Source organism: Stegostoma tigrinum, chromosome 10 (assembly GCF_030684315.1).
Source record: "Stegostoma tigrinum isolate sSteTig4 chromosome 10, sSteTig4.hap1, whole genome shotgun sequence".
Classification (NCBI taxonomy): Eukaryota; Metazoa; Chordata; class Chondrichthyes; order Orectolobiformes; family Stegostomatidae; genus Stegostoma; species Stegostoma tigrinum.
Window position 1 is genome coordinate 55,902,240 of NC_081363.1, and position 15,841 is coordinate 55,918,080.

At 43.0% G+C, this 15,841-nt stretch overlaps 1 protein-coding gene across 1 annotated transcript in view; it reads left to right on the top strand.

Annotated features, from left to right (window-relative positions):
• prorp (protein only RNase P catalytic subunit) overlaps positions 1-15,387 on the top strand; it is a 148,346-nt gene extending 132,959 nt beyond the window's left edge. The window contains exons 5-7 of the mRNA XM_048538366.1: positions 1,490-1,638; positions 11,310-11,505; positions 13,689-15,387. Coding sequence (XP_048394323.1) covers positions 1,490-1,638; positions 11,310-11,505; positions 13,689-13,820 — 477 coding nt within the window. The 3' untranslated portion in view covers positions 13,821-15,387. The remainder of the gene's footprint in view (positions 1-1,489; positions 1,639-11,309; positions 11,506-13,688) is intronic.
• Positions 15,388-15,841: the final 454 nt, after the last annotated feature.

Below are 15,841 nucleotides of genomic sequence, written 5' to 3' on the forward strand. Positions count from 1 at the left end.
TGTAGAGGTGTTGATCAAGCTGGTTACTTAGTTCTGGATGGTGTCAAGATTCTTTGGTATTGTTGAATTGGTACACGAAGTGAAGGGAATGCCATCAGGCTCCTGATTGGTAGCTCATAGTGTATTAACAGGCTTTGGAGGCCAGAAGGTAGACTTCTACAGCCTATTCAACCTGTCTTCATAGCTAAAATCCCCCATACCAAGTAATGTCCTGGTAAACCTTTTCTGTACCCTCTCCAAAGCATCCACATCCTTATGGTAGTGTGGTGACCAGAACTGTATGCAATATTCCAAGTGTGGTCTTACTATAGTTCTATATAAAGCTGGTATTATCACTGAGCTGTTAATCCAGAGACCCAGGTAATGTTCTGAGTTCCAGGGTTCAAATCTTGCCATGGCAAATTGTGGAATTTAAACCCAATATAAAATCTGGAATTAAGACCCTTACTATGACTTTGCCAATTGTCATTAAAAAAAACCCACCTGGGTTCACTAATGTCTCAGGAAACTGCTATCCTCACCTGGTCTACATGCAACTCCAGAATAATTAAGCATGGTAACAGACAGACTTGAATTAGTAATTTATTCACATCATACAAGTATTAGCTGCGGCTATTATTAATAATCAAGATTCCAATTACCTTCCAATTTTAACCTCACTTCCACTACTGATCAGATGCTTAGCTAGAATATTCATATCAATATTGGAAAGGAATGAGTATTCTAAGGGCTTATGTAATAGAGAATGCAACATCACGCAGCAACTCAGCACCATGCCGGAAAGAGTATTTTGCATAAATGTGGACCTTTCCCCCAACAGTGTACTCAACATCTGATCTCTTCTGTCGCCAACACACCATGGCTGTATATGAACATTATGTATGCATTGCAAGATGCCGCTAAAGTCAATTTGGCACACAATAAGTAAGAACAGCAATGTCATGAGCCTTGGACAAATATTACTATTCTTTTAAAGATGCTGGGTCAATATTCTGGAATCACCTGCGTAAGGACTGTTGCGCTCCATAGTTTAAAAAGTCTGTTACATTTCATTGCAGCATCCTGAAGGAAAATAAACATCATAAACACAAAATCTCTGACTTTGATTTACACTCTGTTACAAGGTGGCATTGCTTTGCAGCTAAAAGAACAGATTACAACAATTGAGAGAAAAGTAAAAGAAAAATGTATTTCTCACTTCTGCAAAATGTAATTGTATTTTCTCCCGGGGCACTATCCTAAAAACCAACAAACATTTGTGTTATAAAACTTTTAGCTGTTTGTTACAGGTGGAAGTATAAGTGTTCAATATTCAGTGCTTTCAGATGCTGCCTTTGCAAGTTTCATAACTTCCTACATGATATTGCAACAATACACAGATCATATCAAAAGAAAAGAAGTAATTCTACATCTGTGATGGGGATTCATAATGCTTTGTGTATTATACAACAAAATAACTTGATAATGTGTAACATGTTTTTAAATCCAGCTTCTGGATGTAGTGTCTTTCCTTGCAAATCGAAACATGCGACTTCTTGTCCTTGGACGGAAGCATATGCTGAGAGGAACGCGCAGCTGGGACAAAGGTCATATGGCTGAAATACAGAAGTATGCTGACTGCTTCTTTACAGAAAATATGTAAGTCAAGGGAGGATTTTTTTCATGTAATAAGCAAGCAAGAAAACTAAAGACAATGTTTTCATTGCCACTTCTTGAAAAAATAAATAATTTTGACATTCAATCATATGAAGAGAAGGGTAGAGAATAATCATTTGGGCCCATCAAGTACAGCTCATCTGGATGTGATATAGCTACAGATTTGCAGGGCCATCACATGGGAGAGGAACAGACCATAGTAAAACTACTCCAGTTGTGAACGGTGACTTAGTCATTCTCCTGCCTTTTTCCATACCCCAGCACATTATTTCCAGTTAAATAATCATCAAAAGCCCACATGAATGCCATAATTGAACTCAGTTACTCGGCCTCCTACCCTCCCTCGACCTCTTCATCTCTAACTGCCGTTGAGACATCAACCGCCTCAACCTCTCCACCCCTCTCACCCACTCTAACCTCTCCCCCGCAGAACGGGCAGCCCTCCGCTCCCTCCGCTCCAACCCCAACTTCACCATCAAACCCGCAGACAAGGGTGGTGCAGTGGTAGTATGGGGCACTGACCTCTACATCGCCGAGGCCAGACGCCAACACTCCGACACCACCTCCTACCGCCTCCTCGATCATGACCCCACACCCGAGCACCAAACCATCATCTCCAACACCATTCATGACCTCGTCACCTCAGGGGACCTCCCACCCACAGCCTCCAACCTCATTGTTCCCCAACCCCGCACGGCCCATTTCTATCTCCTTCCCAAAATCCACAAACCTGCCTGCCCTGGTCGACCAATCGTCTCAGCCTGCTCCTGCCTCACCGAACTCATCTCCACCTATCTGGACTCCATTTTCTCCCCTTTGGTCCAGGAACTCCCCACCTACGTCCGTGACACCACCCACGCCCTCCACCTCCTCCAGGATTTCCAATTCCCTGGCCCCCAACACCTCATCGTCACCATGGACGTCCAGTCCCTATACACCTGCATTCCGCATGCAGATGGCCTCAAGGCCCTCCGCTTCTTCCTGTCCCGCAGGCCCGACCAGTCCCCCTCCACCGACACCCTCATCCGCCTAGCCGAACTCGTCCTCACCCTCAACAACTTCTCTTTTGATTCCTCCCACTTCCTACAGACTAAGGGGGTAGCCATGGGCACCCGCATGGGCCCCAGCTATGCCTGCCCCTTTGTAGGTTACGTGGAACAGTCCCTCTTCCGCACCTACACAGGCCCCAAACCCCACCTCTTCCTCCGGTACATTGATGACTGTATCGGCGCCGCCTCTTGCTCCCCAGAGGAGCTCGAACAGTTCATCCACTTCACCAACACCTTCCACCCCAACCTTCAGTTCACCTGGGCCATCTCCAGCACATCCCTCACCTTCCTGGACCTCTCAGTCTCCATCTCAGGCAACCAGCTTGTAACTGAGATAATGGGAACTGCAGATGCTGGAGATTCCAAGATAATAAAATGTGAGGCTGGATGAACACAGCAGGCCAAGCAGCATCTCAGGAGCACAAAAGCTGACGTTTCGGGCCTAGACCCTTCATCAGAGAGGGGGATGGGGGGAGGGAACTGGAATAAATAGGGAGAGGCGGACCGAAGATGGAGAGTAAAGAAGATAGGTGGAGAAGGTGTGGGTGGGGAGGTAGGGAGGGGATAGGTCAGTCCAGGGAAGACGGACAGGTCAAGGAGGTGGGATGAGGTTAGTAGGTAGCTGGGGGTGCGGCTTGGGGTGGGAGGAAGGGATGGGTGAGAGGAAGAACCGGTTAGGGAGGCAGAGACGGGTTGGACTGGTTTTGGGATGCAGTGGGTGGGGGGGAAGAGCTGGGCTGGTTGTGTGGTGCAGTGGGGGGAGGGGATGAACTGGGCTGGTTTAGGGATGCAGTGGGGGAAGGGGAGATTTTGAAACTGGTGAAGTCCACATTGATACCATATGGCTGCAGGGTTCCCAGGCGGAATATGAGTTGCTGTTCCTGCAACCTTCGGGTGGCATCATTGTGGCAGTGCAGGAGGCCCATGATGGACATGTCATCAAGAGAATGGGAGGGGGAGTGGAAATGGTTTGCGACTGGGAGGTGCAGTTGTTTGTTGCGAACTGAGCGGAGGTGTTCTGCAAAGCGGTCCCCAAGCCTCCGCTTGGTTTCCCCAATGTAGAGAAAGCCGCACCGGGTACAGTGGATGCAGTATACCACATTGGCAGATGTGCAGGTGAACCTCTGCTTAATGTGGAATGTCATCTTGGGGCCTGGGATGGGGGTGAGGGAGGAGGTGTGGGGACAAGTGTAGCATTTCCTGCGGTTGCAGGGGAAGGTGCCGGGTGTGGTGGGGTTGGAGGGCAGTGTGGAGCGAACAAGGGAGTCACGGAGAGAGTGGTCTCTCCGGAAAGCAGACAGGGGTGGGGATGGAAAAATGTCTTGGGTGGTGGGGTCGGATTGTAAATGGCGGAAGTGTCGGAGGATAATGCGTTGTATCCGGAGGTTGGTAGGGTGGTGTGTGAGAACGAGGGGGATCCTCTTGGGGCGGTTGTGGCGGGGGCGGGGTGTGAGGGATGTGTCGCGGGAAATGCGGGAGACGCGGTCAAGGGCGTTCTCAATCACCGTGGGGGGGAAGTTGCGGTCCTTAAAGAACTTGGACATCTGGGATGTGCGGGAGTGGAATGTCTTATCGTGGGAGCAGATGCGGCGGAGGCGGAGGAATTGGGAATAGGGGATGGAATTTTTGCAGGAGGGTGGGTGGGAGTTACTCTCCATCTTCGGTCCGCCTCTCCCTATTTATTCCAGTTCCCTCCCCCCATCCCCCTCTCTGATGAAGGGTCTAGGCCCGAAACGTCAGCTTTTGTGCTCCTGAGATGCTGCTTGGCCTGCTGTGTTCATCCAGCCTCACATTTTATTAGCTTGTAACTGATGTCCGTTTCAAGCCCACCGACTCCCACAGCTACCTAGAATACACCTCCTCCCACCCACCCTCCTGCAAAAATTTCATCCCCTATTCCCAATTCCTTCGCCTCCGCCGCATCTGCTCCCACGACAAGACATTCCACTCCCGCACATCCCAGATGTCCAAGTTCTTCAAGGACCGCAACTTTCCCCCCACAGTGATCGAGAATGCCCTCGACCGCGTCTCCCGTATTTCCCGCAACACGTCCCTCACACCCTGCCCCCGCCACAACCGCCCAAAGAGGATCCCCCTCGTTCTCACACACCACCCCACCAACCTCCGGATACAACGCATCATCCTCCGACACTTCCGCCATCTACAATCCGACCCCACCACCCAAGACATTTTTCCATCCCCACCCCTGTCTGCTTTCCGGAGAGACCACTCTCTCCATGACTCCCTTGTTCGCTCCACACTGCCCTCCAACCCCACCACACCCGGCACCTTCCCCTGCAACCGCAGGAAATGCTACACTTGCCCCCACACCTCCCCCCTCACCCCTATCCCAGGCCCCAAGATGACTTTCCACATTAAGCAGAGGTTCACCTGCACATCTGCCAATGTGGTATACTGCATCCACTGTACCCGGTGTGGGTACCTCTACATTGGGGAAACCAAGCGGAGGCTTGGAGACCGCTTTGCAGAACACCTCCGCTCAGTTCGCAACAAACTACTGCACCTCCCAGTCGCAAACCATTTCCACTCCCCCTCCCATTCTTTAGATGACATGTCCATATGGGCCTCCTGCAGTGCCACAATGATGCCACCCGAAGTTTGCAGGAACAGCAACTCATATTCCGCCTGGGAACCCTGCAGCCTAATGGTATCAATGTGGACTTCACCAGTTTCAAAATCTCTCCTTCCCCAACTGCATCCCTAAACCAGCCCAGTTCGTCCCCTCCCCCCACTGCACCACACAACCAGCCCAGCTCTTCCCCTCCACCCACTGCATCCCAAAACCAGTCCAACCTGTCTCCACCTCCCTAACCTGTTCTTCCTCTCACCCATCCCTTCCTCCCACCCCAAGCCGCACCCCCATCTACCTACTAACCTCATCCCACCTCCTTGACCTGTCCGTCTTCCCTGGATTGACCTATCCCCTCCCTACTTCCCCACCTATACTCTCTCCACCTATCTTCTTTTCTCTCCATCTTTGGTCTGCCTTCCCCTCTCTCCCTATTTATTCCAGAGCCCTCACCCCATCCCCCTCTCTGATGAAGGGTCTAAGCCCGAAACGTCAGCTTTTGTGCTCCTGAGATGCTGCTTGGCCTGCTGTGTTCATCCAGCCTCACATTTTGTTGTCTGATTTACTCTTAATATACCTTACAGCAAATGTACAGTACTGTGCTGATTGGATATAAATTACAATGTATTTTTTTCTTAATTTAAATGTTATTTACACCCAGTAAATCATTAGTGATGATAATGTGCAGCATTAGTCTCGACACAGCCTTGTGGAATTCTATCTGTGTCTAGGCCCAGTTAGCCCACTCCCAGCCAATATTTGCAACCCTTTAACAATGAGATTTCAGCTAACTTTTTCCCTCAACTGCAAAATCAGCATAATCTTCTGTCATTCTAGTATCTCAAGCGAGACATGAATTAATGTACCACTGAGGCAGCTGAATAATTCAATGAATTAAATAAAGTCTGGAATGAAAGGTTAGTACTGTATCAGTAATGGTGACCACAAGCTATCATTATCATAAAAATCCATCTGGTTGACCTGAGGGAAGGAAATCCACCATCTTTAACTGGTATGGGTTGATTCTAAACCCACAGCGATATGGTTGACTCTTAACTGTTCTTTTAAATAACCCAGCAAGCCACCAGATGATATTCAAGAAGCTAGCTCACCACCACTATCTAAGAGCAGTTGGGATGAGGAATTTGTGCTGGCCTTTTCAGTGATGTTAAAATGTGATTTTTTTCAAAAAAAAACCGTCAAATAGCTTTTTCTAATGTTTTGTTTCATAAGGAAGCAATTGTCAGCAGTGTTTTTAAGTAATTTTGTCTTCACGCCTTCTAAGTTTGGCATCCCATTATCAAACAAAATATTGAGTAGGCAGTTACAATGTGCTATGATTAAAAAAAATTGTAATCTGATTTTCTTGCATTCTGATTGGAGTTGTTTGTTTTATAACAGATGACATAGATCAATTTTGCCTTCAGCTATATCCAAATATTTCAACTACTTTCCATTATAATTTCCAACTGTACTGAAGTTATATTGCAACAACAAATAGGGTTAAGGATAGGGTGAATGCAAAATTAATAGCTCTTAAGTTAAATGTATGTAGAATTTAGAACAAAATTACTGACACAAGTAGAAGTTAGTGTATACAGTCTTATAGCCATTGGGGAGCTATGTCTACAAGGACATCAAAGCTAGAAACTAAATATTAAGGGCATATGACTTTTCAAGAGGACAAGCAGGAAGGAACCCTGCAGCCTAATGGTATCAATGTGGACTTCACCAGTTTCAAAATCTCCCCTTCCCCCACCGCATCCCTAAACCAGCCCAGTTCGTCCCCTCCCCCCACTGCACCACACAACCAGCCCAGCTCTTCCCCTCCACCCACTGCATCCCAAAACCAGTCCAACCTGTCTCTGCCTCCCTAACCTGTTCTTCCTCTCACCCATCCCTTCCTCCCACCCCAAGCCGCACCCCCATCTACCTACTAACCTCATCCCACCTCCTTGACCTGTCCGTCTTCCCTGGACTGACCTATCCCCTCCCTACCTCCCCACCTATACTCTCTCCACCTATCTTCTTTTCTCTCCATCTTCGGTCCGCCTCCCGCTCTCTCCCTATTTATTCCAGTTCCCTCTCCCCATCCCCCTCTCTGATGAAGGGTCTAGGCCCAAAACGTCAGTTTTTGTGCTCCTGAGATGCTGCTGGGCCTGCTGTGTTCATCCAGCCTCACATTTTATTACCTAGGAAAATGTGTTGGGTGGCTTTGTTAGTACAGTCAATCTTCTGTATCAGCAAGGGTACCATGCCTGAGAACCACCTCGAATGATGACATTTGCAATTGTGGAGCTCATTAAAAATAGTTTAAAATGGTTAACAATATAATGGCTACATGACTTTTGCCCAGGGATGCTGATTTTTGTTGTTACTTTTGTACTTATTTTTTGGCACGGTTAGGCAAATTTACAATTTGTGATTTCAGAAGTGCAGAGGATTTATTGTAAAGATGGAATAAGTACAATGAGAATATAGAGGATTTATTGTACAATATGGAATAAATATAACAGTGAGAAATTATCTTAGATTAGATGATGTAGATTAAATGATCCACATGGGTGGAGGCACGAAAGGTGAGGAAGACACTAGTAGGTGTGATCTATAGGCCTTTTAATAATAGCTATACTGTAGGATAGAGAATAAATCATAAGGTAATGAGGACATGTCAAAAGTGCAGTGCACTAATTTCCCCTGAGTGTTTGAGTAGTCCTGAAAACGTCATTATCTCTGGGCTGGGAAATGCCACGAGAGGGTGAGAAGAAGCCTGCAAGCATCAATATTTCAGCTCAGCTGAGAGGGTGAGTATTGAAAGCAGTATTTGCTGATGAAATAGAACAAGATGAGAGTATGGTGGTGGGAAGAACCCAGGGACAGGACTGTCTCAGTGAAGTCCCACCTGCTCCAGAGGTCATACAGCATGGAAATGAACACTTTAGCCCAACTACTCCATGCCGACCATGTTCCCAACTTGAACTAGTCCCATTCGCCTGCATTTGGCCCACATACCTCCAAACCTTTCCTTTTCATGTACTTATCCAAATGTCTTTTAAATGTTTTAGCTGTACCTACATCCACCACTTCTTCTGGCAGTTCAATCCGCACATGAACCTCTATGTGTACAAAAAGTTGCCCCTCCTGTGCTTTTTAAGCCCTTGTCCTTTCACCTTAAAAATATGCCCCCGAAATTTTAACTCTGCTGCTCAAGCGAAAAGACTCTTGCTATTCATCTTATCTATGCTCCTCATGATAAACCTCTATAAGGTCACCCCTCAACCTCTTATTCTCCAGTGAAAATATTCCCAGCCTATTTTATAACTTGAGTCCTCCATTCCCAGCAACATCCTGGCAAATCTTTTCTGAACCCTCTCCAAATTACTAATATAGCAGGGCGACCAGAATTGCACACAGTACTCCAGAAGGGCCTCACCAACATGCTGTACAACCTCAACATGACATCTCAATTCCTATACTCAAAGGACTGAGCAAATGCCTTCTTACCACCCTATCTACCTGTGATGCAAATTTCAAAACTTATGTACCTGAATCCCTAGGTGATTCTGTTCTACAACACAAACCGGGGCTCTACCATTAATTGTCTAAATCCTGTTTCATTTGTTTTATTAAAATACAATACCTCACATTTATCCAAAATAAACTCCATCTGCCACTCCTCAGCCCATTGATGCAATTGATCAAGATTTATTTGTAATCTTAGATAACCTTCTTCACTGCCCACTATACCATGAATTTGGGGGTCATCTGCAGACTTATTAACTACACCTCCTATATTCTCATCCAAATTATTTTTATAAATAACGAACAAAAATAGACTCAGTACCAATTCCTGTGGATCACCGCTGGTCTCAGGATTGCAGTCCAAAAAACAACCCTCCAACGTCACACTCTGTCTCCTACTATAAAGCCAATTTTGTATCCAATTGGCAAGCTCCCTCTGAATCCGATGTGATCTAACTTTACTAATTACACTACCTTATCACAGGCTTTACTGAAGTCCATGAAAACAATGTCTACCAATCTACCCTCACCAATCTTTTTGGTTACTTCCTTAAAAAACTCAATCAAGTTTGTGAGACAGAATTTCCCTCGCACAAAACCATGTTGACTATCCCTAATCAGTCCTTGCCTCTCCAAATGCATGTAAATCCTATTTTTTAGAATTACCTCCAACAACTGACCCACCATCAATGTCAGGCTTAGTAGGAACTGCAGATGCTGGAGAATCTGAGATAACAAGGTGTAGAGCTGGATGAACACAGCAGGCCAAGCAGCATCATAGGAGCAGGAAAGCTGACTTTTCGGGCCTCGACCCTTCAGAAAAAAAAAGACCCTGTGTTCATCTAGCTCTGCACTTTGTTATCAATGTTAGGTTCATTTGTCTGTACTTCCCAGGCTTCTCCTTAATGCCTTTCTTAAATAAACACACAACACTACCCATCCTCCAGTCTTCCGGTACCTCACCTGTTGTTTAGACAACACACCCATTGTTATAGATGATACAAATATTTCTGCTAGGGGCCCTGCAATTTCTTCCCTAACTTCCCACCACGTCCTGGGATACACTTGATCAGGCCCTGGAAATTTATCTATCTTTATGGTTCCTAAGATCTCCAGCACTTCCTCTCCTGTAATGTGAACTGTTTTCAAGACAGAGATAGCAGGAACTGCCGATGCTGGAGAATCTGAGATAGCACGGTGTGAAGCTGGATGAACACAGCAGGCCAAGCAGCATCAGGGTCGAGACACTTCTTCAGAAACGTCAAGCTTTCCTGCTCCTCTGATGCTGCTTGGCCTGCTGTGTTCATCCAGCTTCACACCGTGTTATCTCTGTTTTCAAAACATATTTATTGCCACAAGTTCTCTAGCCTCCATTTCTTTCTCTGAACAAGCTGATTAGGAAATATCTAAAAGGTATAATTGGTACAAATTGGTTCAGTTTCTGTTTATGTGGCATTATAAAGCTAAAAGACACACTTAAGCTAGCCCTTACAAGATGGGGCTAAGGGAACTGTTTTTAATGGATAAATACAGATTTACTCTGAAATCTTTCCTGGAAGTTATTTCTCCCTTGGTCTTTTTGCTGCTTTACTCTCTAACAGATTTTCTGTTGTCTTAATTAAATCCCTTGGTTTACCTTGGGTGTTTGCATTGATTCTGAAAAGAAATCTCTCTTCAAAGAATTGTAAATCAATTGCAGCAAATCAAATTCTCGTCATCCAGTTATTGAAAAGATATTAATATGTTCGAGGGGCTTCAGAAGAGATTTATCAGAATGTTGCTGGGAATGGAAGGTTTGAGTTACAAGGAGAGGCTAGATGCGCTGGGACTTCTTTTACTAGAGTGTGGGAGGTTGAGGGGTGTCCTTATAGAGGTTTATAAAATTTTGAGAGGTTTGGCTAAGGTGAATGGTGGGTGTCTTTTTCCTGACATAGGGGATTTCAAGACTAGAGGTCATATTTTTAAGGTGAGAGAAGAAAGTTTTTAAAAAAGCATGAGGGTTCTTTTTAAAACAGAGTGGTTCATGTGTGGAATGAACTTCTAGAGGAAGTGGTGGATGTGAGCACAATTATATATAAAAAACATTTAGATAAGTACATGAATAAGAAATGTATGGAGGGATATGGGCCAAGTGCAGGTGCGTGGGACTAGTTTAGTTTGGGATAATGTTTGGCATGGACTGATTGGACCAAAAGGTCTGTTTCCATGTTGTAAGACTCTATGATTCTGTAAATAAATTTGGAATACAAAGATACTAATCTGTTCAGATTGGTAGATTTAGTAGCCTTTAGGCTATTTCAGGTGCAGCAAACAAAATTAGGATGAGAACACACAAATGGACTGAAAATTGACAAGAATTTGAAGAAACAACTAAATTTCTGTTCTAATTGTCATTTAGTTGTTCAGGAAGTGCCATTGCAAAAATAATTGCTTATGTATTTACACACATTGATTAATGTCTTCAAGATTTCTTCTGATTTCTCTTGATCTAGTTCTGAAGATGATCCCTTCTTGTTATACGCAACTATACATTCAGGCAATCATTGTAAATTCCTTAGTAGAGACCTCATGCGGGACCACAAAGCTTGTTTGTCTGACCAGAACACCCGAAGACTGTTCTTCAAGTGGCAGCGTGGACACCAGCTTGTGTTGTCAAGGTATAATCCAAGGAAGAGGATGAAATTCGAGGTGAGAGAGGCACACTGAACAGAATTTGAGATTATAAAACAATTCACAATTCTCTCTGATGAAGGGTCTGGGCCCGAAACGTCAGTTTTTGTGCTCCTGAGATGCTGCGTGGCCGGCTGTGTTCATCCAGCTTCACACTTTGTTATCTTACTATAATCTATCTGACTGAAAATGTTTGTGTTTTTGCTAAGGCACGAACCTTAGTAAATTATTCTTATGTGCATTACTTAGCTAAACAACATAATGTGCTATAAATTTCAAGTATGTGTTCTAATCCTTCAAGGCAGTGCATATACTCAGAAGGAACTCTTGTTCTCAAAGTTGATTTGAAGTGAGAATTATTCTGATCTCAGCTCTGACCAGATGCTGTTTTCTCACATGTAACACCATGTTAGGTTAACTGTCGTAGAAATGGAGTCTGAAACAAACAATAGGACTGTTTTCGAAAGGTTTTCACCACATACCCACATTGCTTTTGATTGTTATTTATATCAGTCAGCAAATTCTTTCCCATCAACTTGAATTACCAATTATGTTTATTCGCAAAGTGCTAAAGCAAAATACCGTTTGTTGAATCATGAGATAAGAGAAGAAAATTTTGGCGAGACTCACGGGTCTGGCAGCTGTGGAGAGAGAACATGAGTTGAAATGTTGGATGGAAAATTACAGCGGAGAACAATGATTTCCATCCCCCAGCCCTAGAAAAAGTCTACAGTCAACTGGGTGCTCTGGACAAACTCCCAGTGGAAGTTCAAACCTTCTCAGAGCTCCAAAGTGGGAATTTCCAGGTCTCATGGAATCCAGATGAAGCTAAATCTAGGGGCCCTAGACTGGCTTTTTTTGTAACTTTGAGAGTAGTTGAGGTGGGCAATGATGTAGATTTGAAGTAATCTACAGGTGGGAAGGAAGCAAAAGGTGCTGTCTTCTCAGATGGGGCACCCAGTGGACAAGTGGCATGCTCCAATGAAAACACCTCCTTTCTTACCCTTTTAAGCGTTTTGAAGCAAAATCACGATTCCTAATCCTGTCCATCCGTACTGATTGTATTGTGGAGTGGGCAACATATAATATAGGGGTTGACTGAGCTTTTAACAAGACCATTTGATCTTTCATGATTTACTTACATATGGTGAATGGTGTGCCGATTTTAGTGCATCTCTCATGAAACTAAATCAGGGTGAGTAGGATTTTGGTGGGCTAGCCACATTCCCTAAATTACATGCCATTCACTCAAAATATACCAAACTTCTATTCCCAGCCTATTAACCCTCTGTTCCCCACCCACTGCCATATCTGGTGAAATTTTCTAATACTTTCTTCTTATTTTACAAGATCTATTTCACATGAACAGTAAAGCTAGTCAGTTTAAATCAGAGATAATGGGAACTGCAAATGCTGGAGAATCCAAGATAATAAAGTGTGAAGCTGGATGAACACAGCAGGCCCAGCAGCATCTCAGGAGCACAAAAGCTGACGCTTCGGGCCTAGACCCTTAAATCAGAGGTATTTGAAGCAGATTGAAGGGTTTCATTCCTTTCTCTCAAAAATAAACTGCGATGCAAAGCTATGCAAATACCAATACCCCCTCATCACCATTCATTACCCAAAGGAAGTTTTTCACCAGGTCACATAGCATGTAACTGTAAAGAATTGTCCTCACTGCATTTGATTTGGATAAGTCAACTGTCAGGTCCTCTAATGCCAGTATTTTATGGAATTATTTTAGAAGGTTGTGTCATTTCTGCATCTACCATCTTTTGCATCTTGCTTTTTGCTAGTGTTATGTGCTAGTGTCATTTTTTCTATGTTTGCTCTTTGGATAAAAGCCTATGACAGTGACTAAACAATGTTTGTTTGCTTTTTCTATGATTATGTCCATTCATTCCACCATAGACTTTCTGAATATATCACCTGCTAACAAATTTAAGCAGTGGAAAACTTACTTTTGAATTTTTCTAACAGCAACAGAAATACACAATCTCTCAACAGTCCATTGACTTCTAAAAACAATTTATGGGGTGTTATCTTCTGATGTTTGCTTAAGTTTCTAAATATTGGTTAAATGTAATTGCTTACATGGACTTTCAAATAACAATTTTTCGTGTGAGGAACATTATTTCTAGTTGTGATAATCAGTTTGTTTTGACATTAATAGTTTTTAAAATTTATATCTTTCCCGACAGATCATATCAAGATATGACACCATAGTACAGACTTCACATGATACTTGGCATATACCATATGATGAAGAAGGTGTAGAGAGATGTTCCTATGAAGTTCCACGTAAATGGTTGTGTCTTCGAAAACATAACTGAAGAGAAGCAATTGATAGAAATTTTGATGTGCCTGTTCTCTTGCTTTAAGGAATTGTTGTGTTCTGTTTTTACATTTGATATTTATTTAGTGGTTCTGGAATATTTTGTTTTATTTCTCAAATTGCTTTGACATTTTCCATTTTTTCTTTTCTTGTGCTGTGATTTGTGTTTTAATATGAATTTCCAGGTGCCAATTGTCTTTTACCACTTCAGCCAAATGACCATTCTTCCTGTTTCTGTCTAGATGGTATCAGCAGTGTTTTTGAACCTGTTGATATTGTCACCATTATATTGATGACCCCCATAGTACATAATTTTTTTTTTATATATCCTACATAGCATAATGGATAGTTATAATGATCTATAGCACCTGACTCCCATTTTTCCATGTTGTTTTCTCCTTCTCTAAATCCCACCTCTCCATCAAACTCTCTTAGCCAAACAAGCAATTTAATCAGTGATTTTTAAAAAATAAATGAAAATGCTGACCAACAAAGTTAAGCCAATGTAATGGCTTATTGTATTCCATGTCAAGTTATCCTGGTAGAGTTCCAATAACTCAGTACAAATAAAGAATTCAAACTTATTGATCTTTATATAACCTAATTGCCACATTATGTACCAATAATTACAAACAGAGTGCTGGAGAGATTCAGCAAGTTTGGCAGTATCTGTGAAGACAAAACAGAGTGAATGTTTTGAGTCCAGTGATGACTCTTCAGAACTGCCAGCAATTTCCCACTAGCAATTTGTTTTTATTTGTTTCAGATCTCCAACATCCACAGTTCTTTGTTTTATTGTTATGTACCAATATGACACTGGTAAAATTTGGACATTATTTAATTGTTTGGTTACATATTTGAATTAAGCATTCAGAATTATTTGCCTCTTAGGTTACCCAAGGGCTGCTGTGATGTAGATGATTGTCTTGCGTATATAAATTGCATTATGTCTGCTCAACAAGTTCATATTCTGATTAAAGTAGTATTATTGATAGTCTTTGAACTTTGCAAAACCTAATTAATCATGGTTAGAAGTCACATGACACCAGGTTACAGTTTATTTGAAATCACAAACTTTTGCAGCACTGCCCCTTTGTCATGTGAAGTGAAGAGAAGCATACAGGCCCAGAATTTACAAGCAGAGAGGTCAGTGGGCAGAGAAATCAAAAGATCATACAAATGGTGTGCATGGAGTGTCAACAGCTGACTAATTTCTGGCCTCTGACAAAATGATTTTTTAAGCTTCATCAAAAACAGCAGCTGCGCTTTCTTAATTCTCAATGTTACTAGTGCTTAACTTAAAATCCTTGACAGAAATTGTTTTAGAAATGATCTGGCAATGAAATCTGAAGCATAATTGCATATTCAGCAGTCTTGGAAGTATTGAGTTCTACGACATAAAACAGAACGTTTGGCTTATAAAGCAAGTACCATCTATTTTACTGCATTGAAGTCTCTACTCGACTTACCTACCCTTGTTTATTTCCCCGTATCCTTAGCCAGACTCTCAATTATTCTGCTGAGTGCAATTATTTCATTTCATATTAAAAGAACTTCTGTTTCAATGGTTTCACCTTCTTTCTTGATTTTAACTTTTGGGAGACCAACTGTTAGAGCATATCAGATATGGGAGAGATGTAGGGGTGGGACCCATTTTTAGTACCTGGTCTCATTCAACTAGAACCAGCAAGTTGTGGGAAACAAATGGCACAGAATGTCTTAATATCTGGTGGCCTGAAAGCCTCTGGGTTAGAAGCACAAACTTAAATTTGGGGCCCAGGAACGGGAGAAGATTAGTTTGGCAATGGTCTAGACTATCTTTGTGAAGACTGGAAGAATAATTCTGCTGCTTCTTAGCCCTACAAAAACAATTTATAACTTGAAGGCCTTTCTGTTCTATCAGCAGTGGAATTGGTCAAATAACTAGTTCTGATATTAAAATACATCATAGACTCCAATGTGTATTTTTAAAAAGGCTGATGTGTGAAATAAATGGTGCAATGTCTACCCGAAGATGTA